The sequence below is a fragment of the Pleurodeles waltl genome, chromosome 9 (genome assembly GCF_031143425.1).
Source record: "Pleurodeles waltl isolate 20211129_DDA chromosome 9, aPleWal1.hap1.20221129, whole genome shotgun sequence".
In the NCBI taxonomy this organism is placed as follows: Eukaryota; Metazoa; Chordata; class Amphibia; order Caudata; family Salamandridae; genus Pleurodeles; species Pleurodeles waltl.
This window is the reverse complement of record NC_090448.1, coordinates 1,080,688,385-1,080,706,824: the sequence shown is the minus strand read 5'-3', so window position 1 is coordinate 1,080,706,824 and position 18,440 is coordinate 1,080,688,385. Positions and strand designations below refer to the sequence as shown.

The 18,440-nt window shown below is 42.9% G+C and overlaps 1 protein-coding gene across 7 annotated transcripts in view; it reads left to right on the top strand.

Moving 5' to 3' along the window:
• Positions 1-18,440, top strand: part of PTGR2 (prostaglandin reductase 2) — a 249,852-nt gene that overhangs the window by 144,073 nt on the left and 87,339 nt on the right. For all 7 annotated transcript variants that reach the window (XM_069208743.1, XM_069208741.1, XM_069208737.1 and 4 more), the window contains 2 exons: positions 4,660-4,781; positions 6,584-6,671. In XM_069208743.1, the coding sequence (XP_069064844.1) occupies positions 4,660-4,781; positions 6,584-6,671 (210 nt within the window). The remainder of the gene's footprint in view (positions 1-4,659; positions 4,782-6,583; positions 6,672-18,440) is intronic.

The following is an 18,440-nucleotide window of genomic DNA, read 5'->3' as shown; positions in this document are numbered from 1 at the left end:
CAGAGTCCCAATATTTGCAGAGAAAACACAGAACTGGTTCTGGTTCCATTCTCAACAGTGGGAGAGGCAAAGGGTGCTTTTTTGGGTACTTTTTTCACAAGGCTGGTTGCACATATATAAATGGCATTATTTGAAAAATGTGCATGCTGATATAAGGACATCTCCTTCCCTTACACAGCTGAAAATATGAAATCCTAAAGAGTTACATATTACTTTTGATCTGCATTTGTAGTGATGAAGTAATGATGCCAGTGTTTGGGTGGGATTTGGAAAGAGGAACAAAACCGGTTTGGTCAAAAAGTTTAAACAAAGCAAATATGGGCAGCTCATAAGCAATGAAAATACAGTTTCCGCTTGTTCCCTCCATTCCATCCCTTTGAACCCTGAACTGGATGGATAGTGACTTAATGTAACATAGATGTGAACAAGCAAGAAGAACTAAGAGTCAGCTTTAGACTTAAATCATCTCATTGGTGGTTAAGTAAAACACATACTTTCCCCCCTCATTCTTAGGACAGAATGAAAATGTGTGACAAGATCAATGTCTCTTTTATACAGAGCTGATGGTGAGGGTGGCAGGCTACACATCTGGAATGTTATCAATACAGCGAGGGACCTGCCACGGTTGTCCTATCTCCCCATTGTTGTTGGCCGTTTGGGTCAGAATAGGAGCCCGATGCAGGGCTTTGAATGGAGCCCGTAGTGCTCAGACCGCATAGTGTTATACGCTGATGACATTTTATTTTTCTTTACTGAACCAGATGCTTCAGGCCCACACAATCTCCAGATCACGCAAATGTTTGGCAAAACATCTGGTCTTATACTGAATACCTCAGAATCGGTAATCTTCCCTCTCACTGGATATGCCAGGCCTGCTATTTGGCCGCTTGGTATACAATCGGCGGTGAGAGGATTTAGATACCTGGGAGTGAATAGATAACCAGATATGGAATGGTCCTGGCAACGATGGAGCCCACCAAATCACATTTGCCACATGCGTTCAATCTTCCTATCGGGGGCATTGCGACTGTAGAAATGTGCTCCTGCTACTCATCCTCACATATAATGATTATAAATGAGTAGTGGCATGATCACCACCGAGACCCAGCATATATGGCTGAGAAATGGGTGATGGGCAATACTCACATGTTGGATTACCTCTACGTGGAGGCAGGGACAACCTATCTCCCCCAGAGACATGTGTGGTCCTTCGGTTATGACGAATCACCTTGCACCGCATGGGATGGTGGGGTAGGTTGATGGAATGGATGCCACTATGGTGCAGCACAGTGCTGCATTAGGTAGCCCGTCTGATGGGTTTCGGTAGATGTGACTTCATAGGCATTTCAACACTGGGCGATGTCATGTGTGGCACAGTGCTGAAATGCTTCCAAGACCTTCAGCAAGACTTTCAGATGAATCGCAGTCAGTTCCACCTACAACTCAGGCATGCCATTACCTCCTAGATTAGACGCATAGACACGCTTCTATGCACAACTCACTAAAGGGTATGCTCCTTTCCGATGCCCTAGGAGCCCACAAAATATCCTAGATATATTGCACCTTTGTGCTACACAGCACTCACACCCTTTCGGCTCTCAAGAGCTCCTGGGAGGCAGGTTTAGACACATTAGATGATGAGGACTGGTCAGATGCACTATGCGCCCCGGCAAAGCAGCCATTTCTGACCACCATCTCCTTATGCAACTAAAATACCTACATAGAGTGTATTACACGCAACATCACTTATGGTGCGCTAGCCTTGTGGCCTCCCCACTATGCCTATGGTGTCAGTCTGAAGACAGCACCTTCCTCCATACGGTCTGGAGCTGCACCATGCTGGACCGCTTCTAGAGGGGATCATCTCCTGTCTGATTGAGGCACTAGCCTGGACCATTACCCTAGATCTCAGGTTGACCCTTCTCCGTATCATGGACGGTCTTGGTGCCAAAAGATAGAAGACAGCTCTGTAGAGCTCTATTATTCCTTAGGCTGATCTTAGCTAAAAGGGATATATCAAAGGTATGGAAGGCAGAATGAGCTCCCTCCCTGGCGGTATGGAAACAAGGTGTAAATTATTGCAAGGTAATGGCGATAGCTGTGTTTCAGACAAGGGGATGCCCACAGAAACACCCCAAGATTTGGCAAAGATGGGCAGGTTACAGAGGTAGCACCTTAGAGTCTGTCCGAACCTCCACATCTGTTTTGGATGATGACATTGAAAGATATGGAACGTCCTGCCAGTGATTTAACACACAGCCCTAATCTATTTATCACTCAGACTTCATGGACTAGTCATGGGACAGGGTGGGTAGGTGGGGATTTATATGTGCTATTTTATGTTATTGTTTTCCTTTTGTACCATGTTGTTGATATCCTTCTGGTCACCATGGCCGGGTTAATCTGGGAAAAACTCAATAAGATTTGTCTTAAAAAAGTAAATTGACTAGAACGTTGAAGTTAGGGTATTTAAGAATGAAAGGGGAATGGTCTTCTGGTAGCAGCTGCCTGCAGGTCCTGGAGGACGATAAATCAGTGCACTAGACAAAGTCAAATTATTGGATAGGCACAGGGAGAACAATATAGACTAACAGGCGGAAATTGAAAGATTTTGCATTGGTATTGGGCTTAAAAAACAATCACAATCCCACTGGCTTTCCTGTGTAAAAGACCAAGTCTAATCATACGATAAGTTGTTGGAAGCATAGCAATGATGTTTGGAGTGGAGGTGGCATTGAGCCAGGTTTAAGTTAGAAACCAGGCATCCGGCAGGTTATCAATTAAGAAATGTAATACTTCTAATTGGTATTTGGCTAGGGAGCAACGATTGATATTAAAAAAAAGCAATAGGAAGCAAGTTTATGTTCTATAAAGGCAGAAGCCTTAAAAGTGGGGGGGTGTGAAAGAGAATTAGCCGTCTTATTACTGGATTCTAGAGTTGCAGGCTGAGTTGAAGTCTGAAAATCACAATGGTGACAACTTAAGGTACCAGTGGTCAAGTTCATAGATGAAAGACATAATTTCAAAGTTGTACGACAAAGCACTCTTAGCTGAGCTCAGAGTTATTCCACTGCCTACCTGTTCAGACCAATCCACATCTTCATCTGCTCTGGTGTTTACACCTTTGTTTGTTTGTTTGTGGGATATGAGTAAGATTTCAGGTGAATTCTGGCAGTCAGCGGCTAGCGGCCTAAGCCTTTAATCAAGCCTGCAACATATTCTCCCCCTCTGGGAACTCTCTGTAGGTGATTGCTATGTCACTCCGCTCAGGCATCTGCCCTATCCGAGTCACTGGAACAGTGGAAAGGGCATCTCATAGGAAGCAGGCCAGTGCTGTGCTGCTTATCAACGGAGATAAGTCTTTCCGGCCATGTGCCCTCATCGTCGTCTTGCTGATGCATCCTCACAGACTCACCACTGTGCTGCGGGTCCTTCGGATTCAGAATGCTGAGCTGGTTAGGGCCTGCGGTCCTGATTGCCTCTCCTCGGGTCCACTAGGCTGCTGTATCTTCTCTTCACTCCAAGCATAGTGACAAGTGTGACTCCAAAGCTCTAGCTTTGGGGTGTGGATTACCTAATCTTCAAGGATCAAGACTAGACCATGCCTGCTTCTGCCCTGAATCATGTCTGTCACACAAAATCAATGACAAGTGTGAAACAACCTGTGGTGATTGCAATATGTTTGAATGAACAGTGTAGAAGTGAAGAGCTGAGATGGCGCGACTACTACGTTTCGCTGCGTCTCCCATCAGGGGAGTTTAACTTCCCATCAACTTGTATTGGTGTGCAAGAAATTTTAATTGGAAATAACATTTTATAATTGTTTCTTAAAATGAGAAGTCTGCTCCTGTCTCACAAATATGAAATGTTGGCATGGATGAAATGAGAGAAAGGGACTCTAGTAGGAAGCACAGTGCAGTTTCGCTCTAATAAGCACAGCAGCACCAGATAAATACTGCTACACCACCAGAAATTCACTAACCTCTAAGCAACCAAACAATCCATTTTCCAAAGAAAGATGTAGGACGGATTTTACTTAGTATTGAGGTAGGACGGGAAACATATTATAACACAAAACTTAGGAGGAAGGCAGAGTCCTTGGTATAACTGCTCATTTTGCCACCTAACAAATGTGAGGACATCATTGTTCAAAAGATTAAAACAAGGTTACGGTTCTTTGGTAGTTCAGGACCACCAAACCTCTGACACACTGCCCCACTAAACCTCAGAGCTCAGTCAATCGATTTACCCTTAATGAAACTTCTACAACTGAGCTACTAGAACAAAGGTATAATTCAGACCAAGAGGCTAACACAACAGCCGGTAATGCGGGATGCCCGGTACCTACTTCGTCGACTTGACACCTTCATCTCCAATTGTATTCCACACACCACACACTCTCAACCTGTCTTCCTTCTTATGGTTCATTGACAACCACACAACCACTGGCATCTAGTCCTCTTTGTACATTGACAATACTAACTACTCCGTGCACACCCATTTAACTTTTTCCATTGTATTCGATTGTATTCATGGTACTCTGAAGGAGCCTGAAGGCAGCATGCTTTGGCAATATAAAACAAGGGAGTAAAAGCAAACCGCCAGTTTCTGTGTGTTCTGTTCTTTGCTAGAATCAGCTGTAATCTGTTTTGTATACAGATGAAGCCAAACAGCCATGTCATCCTTTGTGGTCAGATTTCCCAGTACAACAAGATGGTACCTTACCCGCCTCCATTGCCTGCGGCGACTGAAGCAGTACTGAAGGAACGGAACATCACAAGGTAGGGCCTGTACCTTAGTGTCTGATTTTTGATTGCAGACAAAAATTCAACCATGTCATGCCATCCCACGCTTCTTCGGGGCATACCGATTGTGAGCTTTAATAACAATCTTCACACACAGAAAATCTCTTTCTACAAGAGATTACTTTTTGTTTCTAACATTTGGTATTGCCAAGAACATTAATTCTGAAAAAAGTATTTTGAAAAAGAAATTAAATTACCTAAACGGGAGATCTACTAAAAATCGAGATCTCTTGCCTTGAATTCATTTAATCTACAATAACAGCTTTATGTAAAGTAAGCACTTATTCACTCTTTATTTATACGAAAAGTGAGTGCACCTTAAGATGCCATCTGCTCCCTAACTTAAAAAAATGAATTTTCCTTCAACCCCAGTATTAATTCCTGTCTATAACTTTGCCGAATGAGGCATCAGGGGCTAGCTTGGCTGCCTTCAAACAAGTGATTTTGAGGGCTCTGGGCCAAACTTGTTTTGGGGGCCCCTGTTCGGAACAGCTTTGAATTTATGACACAATTTGAAAATTTTCAAGCCATTTTTGGCTAAGTCACTGACAGTCTCTAGGCACACTCCTCCAATTCTAAATGTGTTTCCATCTAACATTCAGGAACAGTAACCTATTGTAACATAGCAGCGTCTCACTAAAATTATTGAAAATAATCTCTGTGACGCCCTGCCATTGCTCACACTGAGGTCTTGTTTTGATCTAAAATAATTTTTTTATGGATGTTGCATGAAACAAACACAACATTTCTCTGCAAAATGTCTGTAAAAGACTCCCACACATCACCCACATTAAAAATAAATTAAAGGAAAACAGTACTTAAAACAATCTGAATTGTTAAATGTCATCAGGGCAAGGCTCTCTGCAGAACAGAGTTTGCTCTATCAGGAACACCTGCGACCCCCCCCATGGCTGGGGCTCTGGACAGAGCCCACTTTGCCCATACCTTAAAACGTCTCTGCTCCAAACTGCAGTTCATTCCACCACCAACATCAAAAATTAAAGTCTCCTTCTGCATCCTAGAAACAAGAAAGCCACTAACTAGCAGGTTTGCTGACCTTTCCTTAATGCAAGCGACTGAGTGGCGTAGTTTAGCCAAGTGGATTGAATGCAACAGAAGTATTGCGCAATATGGAGGCCAAAAGCTGGACTAGGAAGCTTGGCTTTGCCCGGGTGTGGGTCACAATACTCTCGACCTTTGGCGGGGGTGAAGATGAAAGCGACCCACCTTAGCACTGTGATGGATGCATATTATTTGACGACAGGGACCCCAGAACAGCTAGTTTGACGGTGTGTGAACAGAAATTGATGGGTAAGAGTAGCAGTGAATCAGGACTGAGCTCCAGATGCACCTGAGCTGTGACTTTGATGCTGGCCAATACTGGATCAAACACTTCTACCCTGACCCAGGCTATCGCAGTTTCAGTTCACATGTATTAGACATGTGCAGGCGCACTGTCCTAGCTGTTCATAAGAATTGTAACTGGGATATGGGCTGGTAATGTGAATGCTTTGGCCATGAGTCCCAGTAATGACTGGTGTATGTGCTTACATTGTGAGTTAACCGAATATTCAAAGGAAACCATAAACAATCAATATGACAGGAGAATAACCAGCATAAATAAATGCACAGGTAAGTTTTGTGGTGAGCATAGGTATTGGGGATTGTGCCCATATTGCCTGAGTATTGGGGATGGTGTCCATATTGCTTGGGTATTGGGGATGGTGTCCATATTGCTTTTGATATTGTGAACTTTATTATTGTTATTTTTTTTACAGGGATAGATTTTTGGTGTTAAACTATCCAGACAAAAACAGGCCTGGAATTCTTCAGCTCAGTCAGTGGGTGAAAGAGGGAAAGCTGAAGGTAGGAGTTCAAACTAAAAATAATACTTAATGACAGAAACTTTCTTTTGGGCTGTGCACAGGTTCTAATTTATGTTGATGCTTTTTATCTTAATTTTTTCTCTATTGTCCTTCAAAAACACAAAGTTTTGCATGTTTGCACTGATTTCATCCGCAGAAATACAAGGGACTTAAATTAAATTACATTTCCATTCAGTTTAGGCATTAGTACAATAAATCTGATTGGCAAAACCAGGACTTTATGGTGACATGACGTGTTTTGATTCAGTAATTACAAAAAACAATATCTGATCTTATACTTTGGACTTACAATAACACATTATTAAGTATATTTTTAGTGAAGTCGTATAAGTGATGAACATGTATAATTTAGTATCTTGCTGATAAAAATGTCTACCTAGTGCTCAGTGGGAAATGAGGCCCGTGTCAAAACCTTGGTAGACCTCGCTGGTTATTCAAGATTATTCAAAACCCTTCTACTTAAATGTAATGCTTGTTCCATTATATGGTGGCATGACCTGTAAATTGGCAGGTAAGCATGCCTACTATAGATTGTGGCTAGTCCAGTTGCAGAGGTAACCGGGTGACCATAGGCAGTGACTGGGGATTGGGATGCCACAGTGACCCTGGCCCGGGGCACCAATCCTCACAAAGTTCTCTGTGGCTCTGCAGTTCATATGACTTTCTTGTGCTGCTTCCCAGGAAAGTCGGACACTCAAAAGGAACCTTTAGATCCATTGTTAACTATGAAAGTCTTGTAGCACTATGTGAGACCTCTGTCTAAGTAAAGGGGATACCCTAGTTCAACATAGCCTGAACTCTGCCTTGCGAGGTCACTTTGTCCCACTCCTTACCTAGTGTGCAAGGTACACAGCCGATGACTGGGCGATCTGGACCTTGGCTGATTTGATGGTCAGCATGGCCTTCTGCTGCCAGCATCCTGTAAAGGTGTCCCAAAACGTTATTCCTACACTCACTGAAGGCAGCTTCTGTGGTTTTTTTTTGCCTGGATTAGCTAAACATGCTCAGGATTGTTTCTTCGTGCAGCTATCCATCGTGCATGTCCAGGTAAAATGCCTTGTTTAATTTGTATTATTGCCATAAGCCGTTGCTTACAAATGCAAAATTGACGTATATCTGAGTGATGTATCTAACGGCAGTGTTGACCTATGACTATACAGTACGTATCATATTTGATTATTTTACACAGAGTTGAGAAAACATGCTCAGGAATATAGCTGCACCTAACTTATCCAGAAGCATGAAAAGTTGAGGTATCTTAACTCTTGGTAACAATGTTGAGGCCCTAATAGTCCACTCAGAAGCACAGCCATGTGCCTCTTTTCAGCCTGAAATGGTTGCTGTTGGGAGATTTCTGAAAGACAGATGAGGCAACAGCAGAAACACATTTAGAGCAACCACCAAACCTTCATTGGCAAGTCACTCCAGTTTCCCTCTGACAAAATGCAAACAATGATTTTGAAGGCTGCAAAATGGTATTTGCAGTGGAAAAATGATAGGAGTAAAATATCATACCCTTTCAGCTTTCAGTAAGATGATAAGTAGCACCCATGTGCACATTAGAGCCACATGTATAATAATCAGGCGCAAACTGTATTGCTCGTCATCCACAAACTGTAGCTGGTCCCTGTTTTGATAGGTAGATACATATAGTATGTGTTGAGTTGTATGATACCCCAGACAGTTTCTTATGGCTGCTTTTATTGCCAGAAGACTAGCACTACCCAGTTCGGACTGTTCATTCCAGTGACAGTCTGCAAAAAGAAATAGGAGATGTTGATAAGGTATTCTCTTTCGGATTTATATGTTCGATGGCATGTGTAGCTGCAGATACACATGCTGTGCATTATCCTCCCATCTAGTGTTGGGCTCGGAGTGTTACAAGTTGTTTTTCTTCAAAGAAGTCTTTTCGAGTCACGAGACCGACGGACTTCTCCCTTTCGGCTCCATTGCGCATGAGCGTCGACTCCATCTTAGATTGTTTTCTTCCGTACCATTGTTTGCGCTCGGTACCGGGTTAGTGCTAGCACATCGACACCGAAGAAAGAAGCGCTCCGGCGGCCCTTCGGGGCTTCCACTCCTCGGCGGGCCTGGCCGGACCGACTGCGTCCATCTTCAAACCTCATGGACCGGACCCCCTTCCGCTTCTGCCCCAACTGCCATGCAAAGTATCCTTATACAGACCAACACTTGGTCAGTAATCTGTGTTTGTCTCCCGAACACAAAGAAGAAACTTGCGAGGCCTGTCGGGCATTTCGATCCAAGAAAACACTGCAGGATCGAAGAGCTCGAAGACTCCAGATGGCGTCAACACCGACCGGGCCCGTCGACGTCGAAGAAGAGGAGAGATCCTCCATTCGAGATTCGGACTCGGACGAGTCCGAGAGTGAGCAGCCGAAGACGCAACAAACCGCGAGTAAACCAGCCCGGTAAAAACTCACACCAAAATAATGAAGGCCAAGGGGACGCCACCGCCATGGCTTAACCCGAAAACACGGTGACCAAACATCAGCACCGAAAAAGGCCTCCCAGTAGCCGAAGACATCAGACTCCAGTCGAGATGTCGGCATCGAGAGTTCGGCACCCCGAAAGTCAAAAAGGTTTCATCGGAGCCAAAAATTACAAGGTCACAGATTTGAACAAGAACTGGGCATGGGAGAGCCAGACCATACCCAGAGAGAGGAGGCTGCATATACAAAAAGACACGGGGAGAATCAGAACTCTTCCTAAAATAAAGATGAAACGCAAGCTCACATTCCACGAGGCGGAAATGCAGCCAAAAGCAAAAGTGGCTAAAGAAAAGACACCACCACGGTTCTCGCCACAGCAATCGCAAGCACATTCGCCACATCTGTCCCCAGTAGCAACACCCCCAATGATGCAGTCACCAACACACACAGGGATGAGCCAAGATGACCCGAATGCATGGGATTTGTATGATGCACCGGTCTCAGACAATAGTCCTGATTGCTACCCGGCAAGGCCGTCACCACCTGAGAACAGTACTGCATACATGCAAGTGGTTTCAAGGGCAGCTACATTCCATAATGTAGCATTGCATGCAGAGCCCATAGAGGACGACTTTTTGTTCAACACCCTGTCATCTACGCACAGCCAATACCAAAGCTTGCCAATGCTGCCAGGCATGTTAAAACACGCCAAACAGGTGTTTCAGGACCCAGTAAAAGGCAGAGCCATCACGCCTAGGGTGGAGAAGAAATATAAACCTCCCTCTACTGACCCTGTATATATCACACAACAGTTAACTCCTGATTCGGTGGTAGCAGGAGCAGCCCGGAAAAGGGCAAACTCACAAACTTCTGGAGACGCACCACCGCCCGACAAAGAAAGTCGGAAATTCGATGCAGCAGGCAAGAGGGTGGCAGCACAGGCAGCCAATCAATGGCGAATTGCCAATTCTCAAGCTCTACTGGCACGATACGACAGGGCACATTGGGATGAAATGCAACATCGGATTCAACACCTCCCCAAAGAGTTCCAGAAACGTGCCCAACAGATTGTTGAGGAGGGCCAAACTATCTCCAACAACCAAATAAGTTTGGCTATGGACTCAGCAGATATGGCGGCCAGGACAGTAAACACAGCGGTAACCATTCGGAGACACGCATGGCTACGGACCACCGGATTCAAGCCAGAAATTCAGCAGGCTGTGCTGAATATGCCTTTCAATGAACAACAGTTATTTGGGCCGGAGGTGGATACGGCAATAGAAAAACTGAAAAAAGACACGGCCACGGCCAAAGCCTTGGGCGCGCTCTACTCCCCACATAGAAGAGGCACTTTTAGGAAGCCGCACTTTAGAGGGGGGTTTCGTGCCCAAACCACAGAGCCTTCCACCTCACAAGTCAGACCCACATATCAAGGCCAGTATCAGAGAGGAGGGTTTCGAGGACAACATAGGGGTGGACAGTTCCCTAAACCAAGAGGGAAATTCCAGAGCCCAAAAACCCCACAAACTAAACAGTGACTTCAATGTCACAAACCCCCACCACGCAACACCAGTGGGGGGGAGACTTACAGAATATTACCACAACTGGGAACACATAACTTCGGATGCGTGGGTCCTAGCCATTATCCAACATGGTTATTGCATAGAATTCCTACATTTGCCACCAGATGTTGCCTCCAAGAGCACACAATATGTCCAAACAACACTTAGACCTGTTACAACTAGAAGTCCAAGCATTGTTACAAAAAGAAGCAATAGAACTAGTACCAAACCATCAAAAAGGAACAGGTGTATACTCCCTGTATTTCCTAATTCCAAAGAAAGACAAAACACTGAGACCCATATTAGACCACAGAACACTGAATCTTTAAATCAAATCAGATCACTTTCACATGGTGACAAGACGTGATTCCCTTGCTCAAACAACAGAACTACATGTCAACATTAGATCTCAAGGATGCTTATTTCCACATACCCTTACATCCTTCACACAGGAAATACTTAAGGTTTGTAATCCAAGGTGTGCATTACCAATTCAAAGTATTACCATTCGGCATAACAGCCCCAAGAGTATTCACAAAATGCCTTGCAGTAGTAGCCGCTCACATCAGGAGGCAGCACATGCACGTATTCCCTTACTTAGACGATTGGTTAATAAAAACCAGCACTCAGCAACAGTGTCTTCTACACACAAAATACGTCATAGAAAACCTGCACAAACTAGGGTTCTCTCTAAACTACCAAAAATCACATCTACAACCGTGTCAAATACAACAATACTTAGGAGCAACAATCAACACACAAAAGGGGATTGCCACTCCAAGTCCACAAAGGGTACAAGCCTTCCAAAATGTGATATTAAACATGTACCCAAACCAACACTATCAAGTGAGGTTTGTAATGAAACTCCTAGGCATGATGTCTTCATGCATAGCCATTGTCCCAAACGCAAGACTACACATGCGGCCCTTACAACAGTGCCTAGCTACACAATGGAATCAAGCACAGGGTCAACTTCAAGATCTAGTGTTGATATACCACCAAACACACTTCTCGCTCCAATGGTGGAATCCTATAAATTTAAACCAAGGGCGGCCATTCCAAGACCCAGTGCCTCAATACGTGATCACAACAGATGCTTCCATGATGGGGTGGGGAGCACACCTCAAACAGCACAGTATACAGGGACAATGGGACGTTCAACAAAGACAACTGCATATAAATCATTTAGAACTGTTAGCAGTGTTTCTAGCATTGAAAGCATTTCAACCGCTAATAGCCCACAAACACATTCTTGTCAAAACAAACAACATGGCAACAGTGTATTACCTAAACAAACAAGGAGGGACACACTCATCACAACTGTGTCTCTTAGCACAAAAGATTTGGCAGTGGGCGATTCACAATCACATTCGCCTAATAGCACAGTACATCCCAGGGATTCAAAACCAGTTGGCCGACAATCTCAGTCGAGATCACCAACAAACACACGAATGGGAAATTCACCCCCAGATACTAGAAACGTACTTTCTACACTGGGGAACACCAGAAATAGACCTATTTGCAACAAAAGAAAACGCAAAATGCCAAAACTTTGCGTCCAGGTATCCACACCCTTAGTACAAGGGCAATGCGTTATGGATGAGTTGGTCAGGGATATTTGCTTACGCTTTTCCCCCTCTCCCACTCCTTCCTTATCTAATAAACAAATTGAGTCAAAACAAACTCAAACTAATACTAATAGCACCAACCTGGGCCCGTCAGCCATGGCATACACCATTACTGGACATGTCAGTAGTACCTCATATCAAACTACCAAACAGACCAGATCTCTTAACTCAACACAAACAACAGATCAGACACCCCAATCCAGCATTGCTCAATCTAGCAATCTGGCTCCTGAAGTCTTAGAATTTGGACATTTAGACCTTACACAAGAATGTATGGAGGTCATTAAACAAGCTAGAAAACCTACTACAAGACATTGTTACGCAAACAAATGGAAAAGATTTGTTTATTACTGCAATAATAATCAAATTCAACCACTACATACTTCCGCCAAAAACATTGTAGGCTACTTATTACACTTACAAAAATCTAAACTAGCATTTTCCCTTATTAAAATACATATCACAGCAATATCTGCCTACCTGCAGATTACACATTCAACATCACTCTTTAGAATCCCAGTCATCAAAGCATTTATGGAGGGTTTAAAAAGTATCATACCCCCGAGAACACCACCTGTTCCCTCGTGGAACATCAATATTGTATTAACACGACTCATGGGGTCCACCATTTGAACCCATGCACTCTTGTGAGATGCAATACTTAACCTGGATAGTAGCCTTCCTGATAGCTATCACATCTCTTAGAAGAGTAAGTGAAATACAAGCATTTACTATACAAGAACCCTTTATACAAATACATAAACATAAAGTGGTTCTCTGTACAAATCCCAAATTTTTACCAAAAGTTATATCACCATTCCCCCTAAACCAAACAGTGGAACTCCCAGTCTTTTTTCCACAACCAGACTCAGTAGCTGAAAGAGCCTTACATACGTTAGACATTAAAAGAGCACTAATGCATTACATTGACAGAACAAAACAGTTTCGCAAAACAAAGCAATTGTTTGTAGCCTTCCAAAAACCTCATGCAGGAAATCCAATATCCAAACAAGGCATTGCCAGATGGATAGTGAAATGTATTCAGACCTGCTATATTAAAGCAAAAAGAGACCTACCTATTGCGCCAAAGGCGCACTCTACTAGGAAGAAAGGCGCCACAATGGCCTTTCTAGGAAATATACCTATGGCAGAAATCTGTAAGGCAGCCACATGGTCTACGCCTCATACATTCACAAAACATTACTGCGTAGATGTGTTAACAACACAACAAGCCACAGTAGGACAGGCTGTATTACGAACAATATTTCAGACAACTTCAACTCCTACAGGCTAAGCCACCGCTTTTGGGGAGATAACTGCTTACTAGTCTATGCACAGCATGTGTATCTGCAGCTACACATGTCATCGAACGGAAAATGTCACTTACCCAATGTACATCTGTTCATGGCATGGGACGCTGCAGATTTACATGCGCCCTCCCGCCTCCCCGGGAGCCTGTAGCTGTTATAAGTTGATGAAACTTTACATTTGTAAATTTGTAAATATAGACTATTTTTATATACATTATGTACATACATACTTACTCCACTGCATGGGCACCTTTACTATATACACAACTCCTACCTCACCCTCTGCGGGCAAAACAATCTAAGATGGAGTCGACGCCCATGCGCAATGGAGTCGAAAGGTAGGAGTCCCTCGGTCTCGTGACTCGAAAAGACTTCTTCGAAGAAAAACAACTTGTAACACTCCAAGACCAACACTAGATGGCAGGATAATGCACAGCATATGACTCTGCAGCGTCCCATGCCACGAACAGATGTACACTGGGTAAGTGACATTTTACATTTACCTTATTTTTGCTTGAGTATCTTTGCGATTATTTTCAAATATTGATTACATTTATTTTTTATTAGCATTGTTTTTAATTTTTGTTTTGTTTACTTAGACTTTTTTCAGTGGTGAAATCTTCGTGCACAGCTTTGTTTTCACCTTCACACACCCTCTTATCTGTACTCCTTCTAAAAGGTCCTTGTGCCGTTTTGCTTTGATTTATCTGCCTCATCCAGTTCTTACGTGCTGGCTTGCTTGCCTAGTTATTATCTGTATCTACCATTCTGTATCCATCCCATTTTTCCACTGCCACGCTTGAGATGTCAACACAGGCTCCATGATTCCACATTCTTTTTACAGTGTCTAGTGAAAATGGTAATAGACACTGTGGAAGGACTGATGTTGAGTAGACTTTCTAGATTGCCTACCAGAAGAGAAAATAGACATAATGCTTAGTAGACAGGAGGAAAGACTGTCTTCTGGTTGCAGGATAATCTAGTAATCCCGGAAAAGGACAAATAAGACAAAGGGGCTCCCATATGTATGCGCTAATTGTATGTGGTCTGGTTCTCCTTGCAATCTCAGCAAAACAAAAGTTGATCTACATATCTAGGCCAACTGATGTGAAAATAACTACATGTGTCAGAGTGAGATAATATTAAACATATACAATTGAGATGCTAGAAATCTGGTGAAACTTCGAAGGCTAACAGTGGCTAAACTACCTTTCTTCCCTTGAGCATCGCTTCCCAGTATGAGTTCTGGTTGGGATTGCGCTTGTGAATTTAGAAGTGTCCTTTAGCTAGCAGTATGAAGTATCAGGCAATGCCCATATGATTGGCTTGCCGTTATGTACTGTGTTTTGGTTAGCATGAAAGTTAGTGTTGTGCTAGTCAGTTAGAGATTCTAGTGAGATAAGAAGTTAGTCAAGTGCCAATGGATTTTCCCAGCAATGCACCCCTCATGGGTGATCTGAATATCGAATAGCTGAGTGACAGTAATGTCACCTGCTATTTTGAACCGACCATGATTTCACCCTTGGAATAAAGTTACACCACTCTCTGTCTAAAGTAACAGCAACTTATATTTCTCCCAGCAATATATGAGTTGCCACTCACTGTCGCAAGTAAAAAAGGCATAAGACCAGTTAGTGAAGGACAAAGTCAGGTATGCATGAACGTTGACCAGACAACAATGTGCATGCTTTTGCTATGACAGTCTTCCACCAAGAAGAGAAAAGTGGATGATGCCAGAGGTAACTCCAGGAGAAGACTGCATTAGGTGAATCTCCTCTGCAGTAGAACAATATCACTAGATGCAATTCTGATTTCAAACAAAGATAATTGAACAACAGTAGTGGTTTCAGTCATGAGCACAGCTGCATTTATTCCTGACTGCTTCTTTCTCCCTCTGGAGAAAAGGTGGGCAAGGGTTTCTTATTCCATGTGAATTCAGGACTTGTTTTCATTCACACACAACAGGTCGGAGTTTTGGAGGATTGGAAGGCCAAGACTTGTATTTATCCAGGTAGCATGTTTAAGAGCACCATTTCCATTGGTTGCTTGATGCATTTGTTAACTGATATTCAGGCCAAAGTAGTGCCATCCTTAGCAATGGCCTTCGGTCTGTCGGCTTATGTTTAGAGACACTATGGACACTTTTTCTGACACAACAGCATTCAACGACATGAATATGTCTGATCACTATGTCAAGAACCCATGCACCAGTCTCTGGTGTGGCAATCCGTACCCTAGGTATCACAGCCAGACTACCCTCTACCACAAACACCTGCACTAGTAACCATGATAAACACTTTAATGTTTCCTTTAGCCCCTTCTGACAATGTTTCCTGCAACATTCAACAGCCCATCTTTTTCTGTCACAATGAAATGACATTTCTTTTGCACACCAGCAGCCTTTCCAACAGCTGTGATCACGGTGGCTTTTATCCTATTTTATTTGGCAGGATGCGCTGAGTCTTTGTCCAGCCAAGTATTCAGCTGAATAAGTTCCTGCTTCATACGTTTAGGCAGGGTTTCAGAGAACTTTTGTCCGAGGAGGTATAACTGTCGTTAGATAATGAGGTTCTAAAGTTATGATAAGGGAATGAGGACTTACTACAACATCTGACACATGTTAACTGACTGATAGAGTTGGAATGGCTAGAGCAAAAAAAAAAAAAAGCAGGCTCACTATTCTGCTAAGGACTTCATGGTGATCTAAATGGTGGATTAGAACGCTCTGGAACTCACAGACCATGTCCTTCAGTTAGATCTGTCTCTCTCACAACTAATGGTTGATCATTTAAAAAAAATGAAAGTAGAACCCGCCTCTTAGTTAGAATCAAAAGCCAAAACCAGAGGCATATTACCAGAGACGATTCAAATCAGTGAAGTCTGGGGGGCACATGGTAAAAAAGGGAGAGAACAGACAATCACATAACTACTGCATATATGGTGGCAAGGAAAGATAATTCATTATGGAATGCCCGGAAAAGCCCGAGATCCCTTGGAAGGAAAGCGTGACTACCCACCAGAACGTAGCAGTCCAATTACCAAGCAGAAAAGGTCCTGCCAGGCCCATTTGTTGCCAACACCCTGCAGATGTCCAGAGGTCGTTTACCCTTGATAATTTGCCTTACCTCTGCTAAAAATGTATTTGAAAATGTTTGTGTTTCTGGATTCTGGGACAATGAGGGATTTTTCGATCTCAACTACAATGCTTTTTGGACATAGTCACCATCCTGAAGGAAATAATTGAACAATTTTCGGTGGTTGATGCTACATATCTTTCTTCATGGCTCATAATCAGTAATAAGGATAAAATAACATTTTCCATTTGGAAGGGCCTTTCTGTGGAACACAATTATGAGCTTATAGAAGGGTCATAGCTGTGAATTGTTCTTGTTATGCCTTAGCGTATCCTATCCAATGTGTTTGTGTTTCTTAATGGACACTGCGTTCATTTCCTCACCAGCATCACAAGACATATTCAGCCTCAAACCAATTTATCTAGCCTGTGGAGATTGGAAACATTTTATAAAAGTTAGAGAAAAGGAGTTGCCCAAAGTAATACATCGATCTTTCAGTTCTCTTTGATTAAAAACAGGTGAATCATCTTCATTGGCCTCTTCGTTGTCATTTGACAGTAAAAGAACGTCCTATGTTCCATTGCAGCAAGATTTACCTCATTATGAAAAGTGAAACTCACCATTTAAATAAGTGCTGTGAGAAGAACTCAGTGAATGGCTTTATTAGTCAACCTAAGTTTCCAGCAAATTCACAACAGTTCTTTATCCCTAGAAAAATGAGAAGTTATTAACATGTGTTGATTATCAAAAAAGAAGTAATAAACGTGGATTATCAATAAAATTACCTAAAAGAATGTACCTGTTAAAAAAGGATCCATGAACGATGAGGCATAGGTGGGGGGAATGAGAATAATAATTATTTAGGTTTGATCCAAGCAAGCGGCACCGACAGACCCAGCACCGCTGCCTCCAACTGTCCACCGTTAAACGCTGACGCGTGCCACATTCCATTGCCGAATTCCTACGTATTGTCACACATCCCCCTCTCAACAAAGAAAATTTACAACAAAAAAACATAATAACTACGGCGCAAACTAATCTAACAATAAATTAGAAATATATAGCATATAATGAATATCACATAATAAGGCAAAAACAAAGAAAAACATTTCACTTGTGGATTACATAGTCCTTTCGATATGTAGGCATTTTCTTATTCCTCTCACTACGGCGTGGCACTTCACACTCATTGTCATAATCACTATGACACCCAGACTCACCCACGCCAGTAAGATCACTTCCAAATAAATATCCACTGCATTCCTCTCTGCACTCTGCATCCTGTATCACAACATTAGGCTCTCCTCTACATATAGACACACGCCTTACATTCCAAACTTTGCCATCATCCAATTTCACCGCATTCCTCAAGACTCTCACAATCTTCTTCGGTTCGGACCATTGAGATTTTCCTTTTTCCACAAATCCAGGTAACTTAACTCGAACACTTTGTCCCACTTTGAGTGCACCAATACTGGATCTAACATTATGGCTCAACTTAACCTGAGATTGCAACACCCTATTCTTCATCTCCACATCACAAACTACCTTAAACTTCTCACGATTTCTTTCCATCAACCACCAAGGAACTAAACCAGTAGAAGGCTTCCTTCCCCTTAACAATTCAAAAGGCATTTTCCCTGTCACAGAATGTGGCGATGCCCTGTAGGAAGAAAGCATCTTTCTTACTGCTTCCTTCCATGGAACTCCAGACTTTAAAGCTAG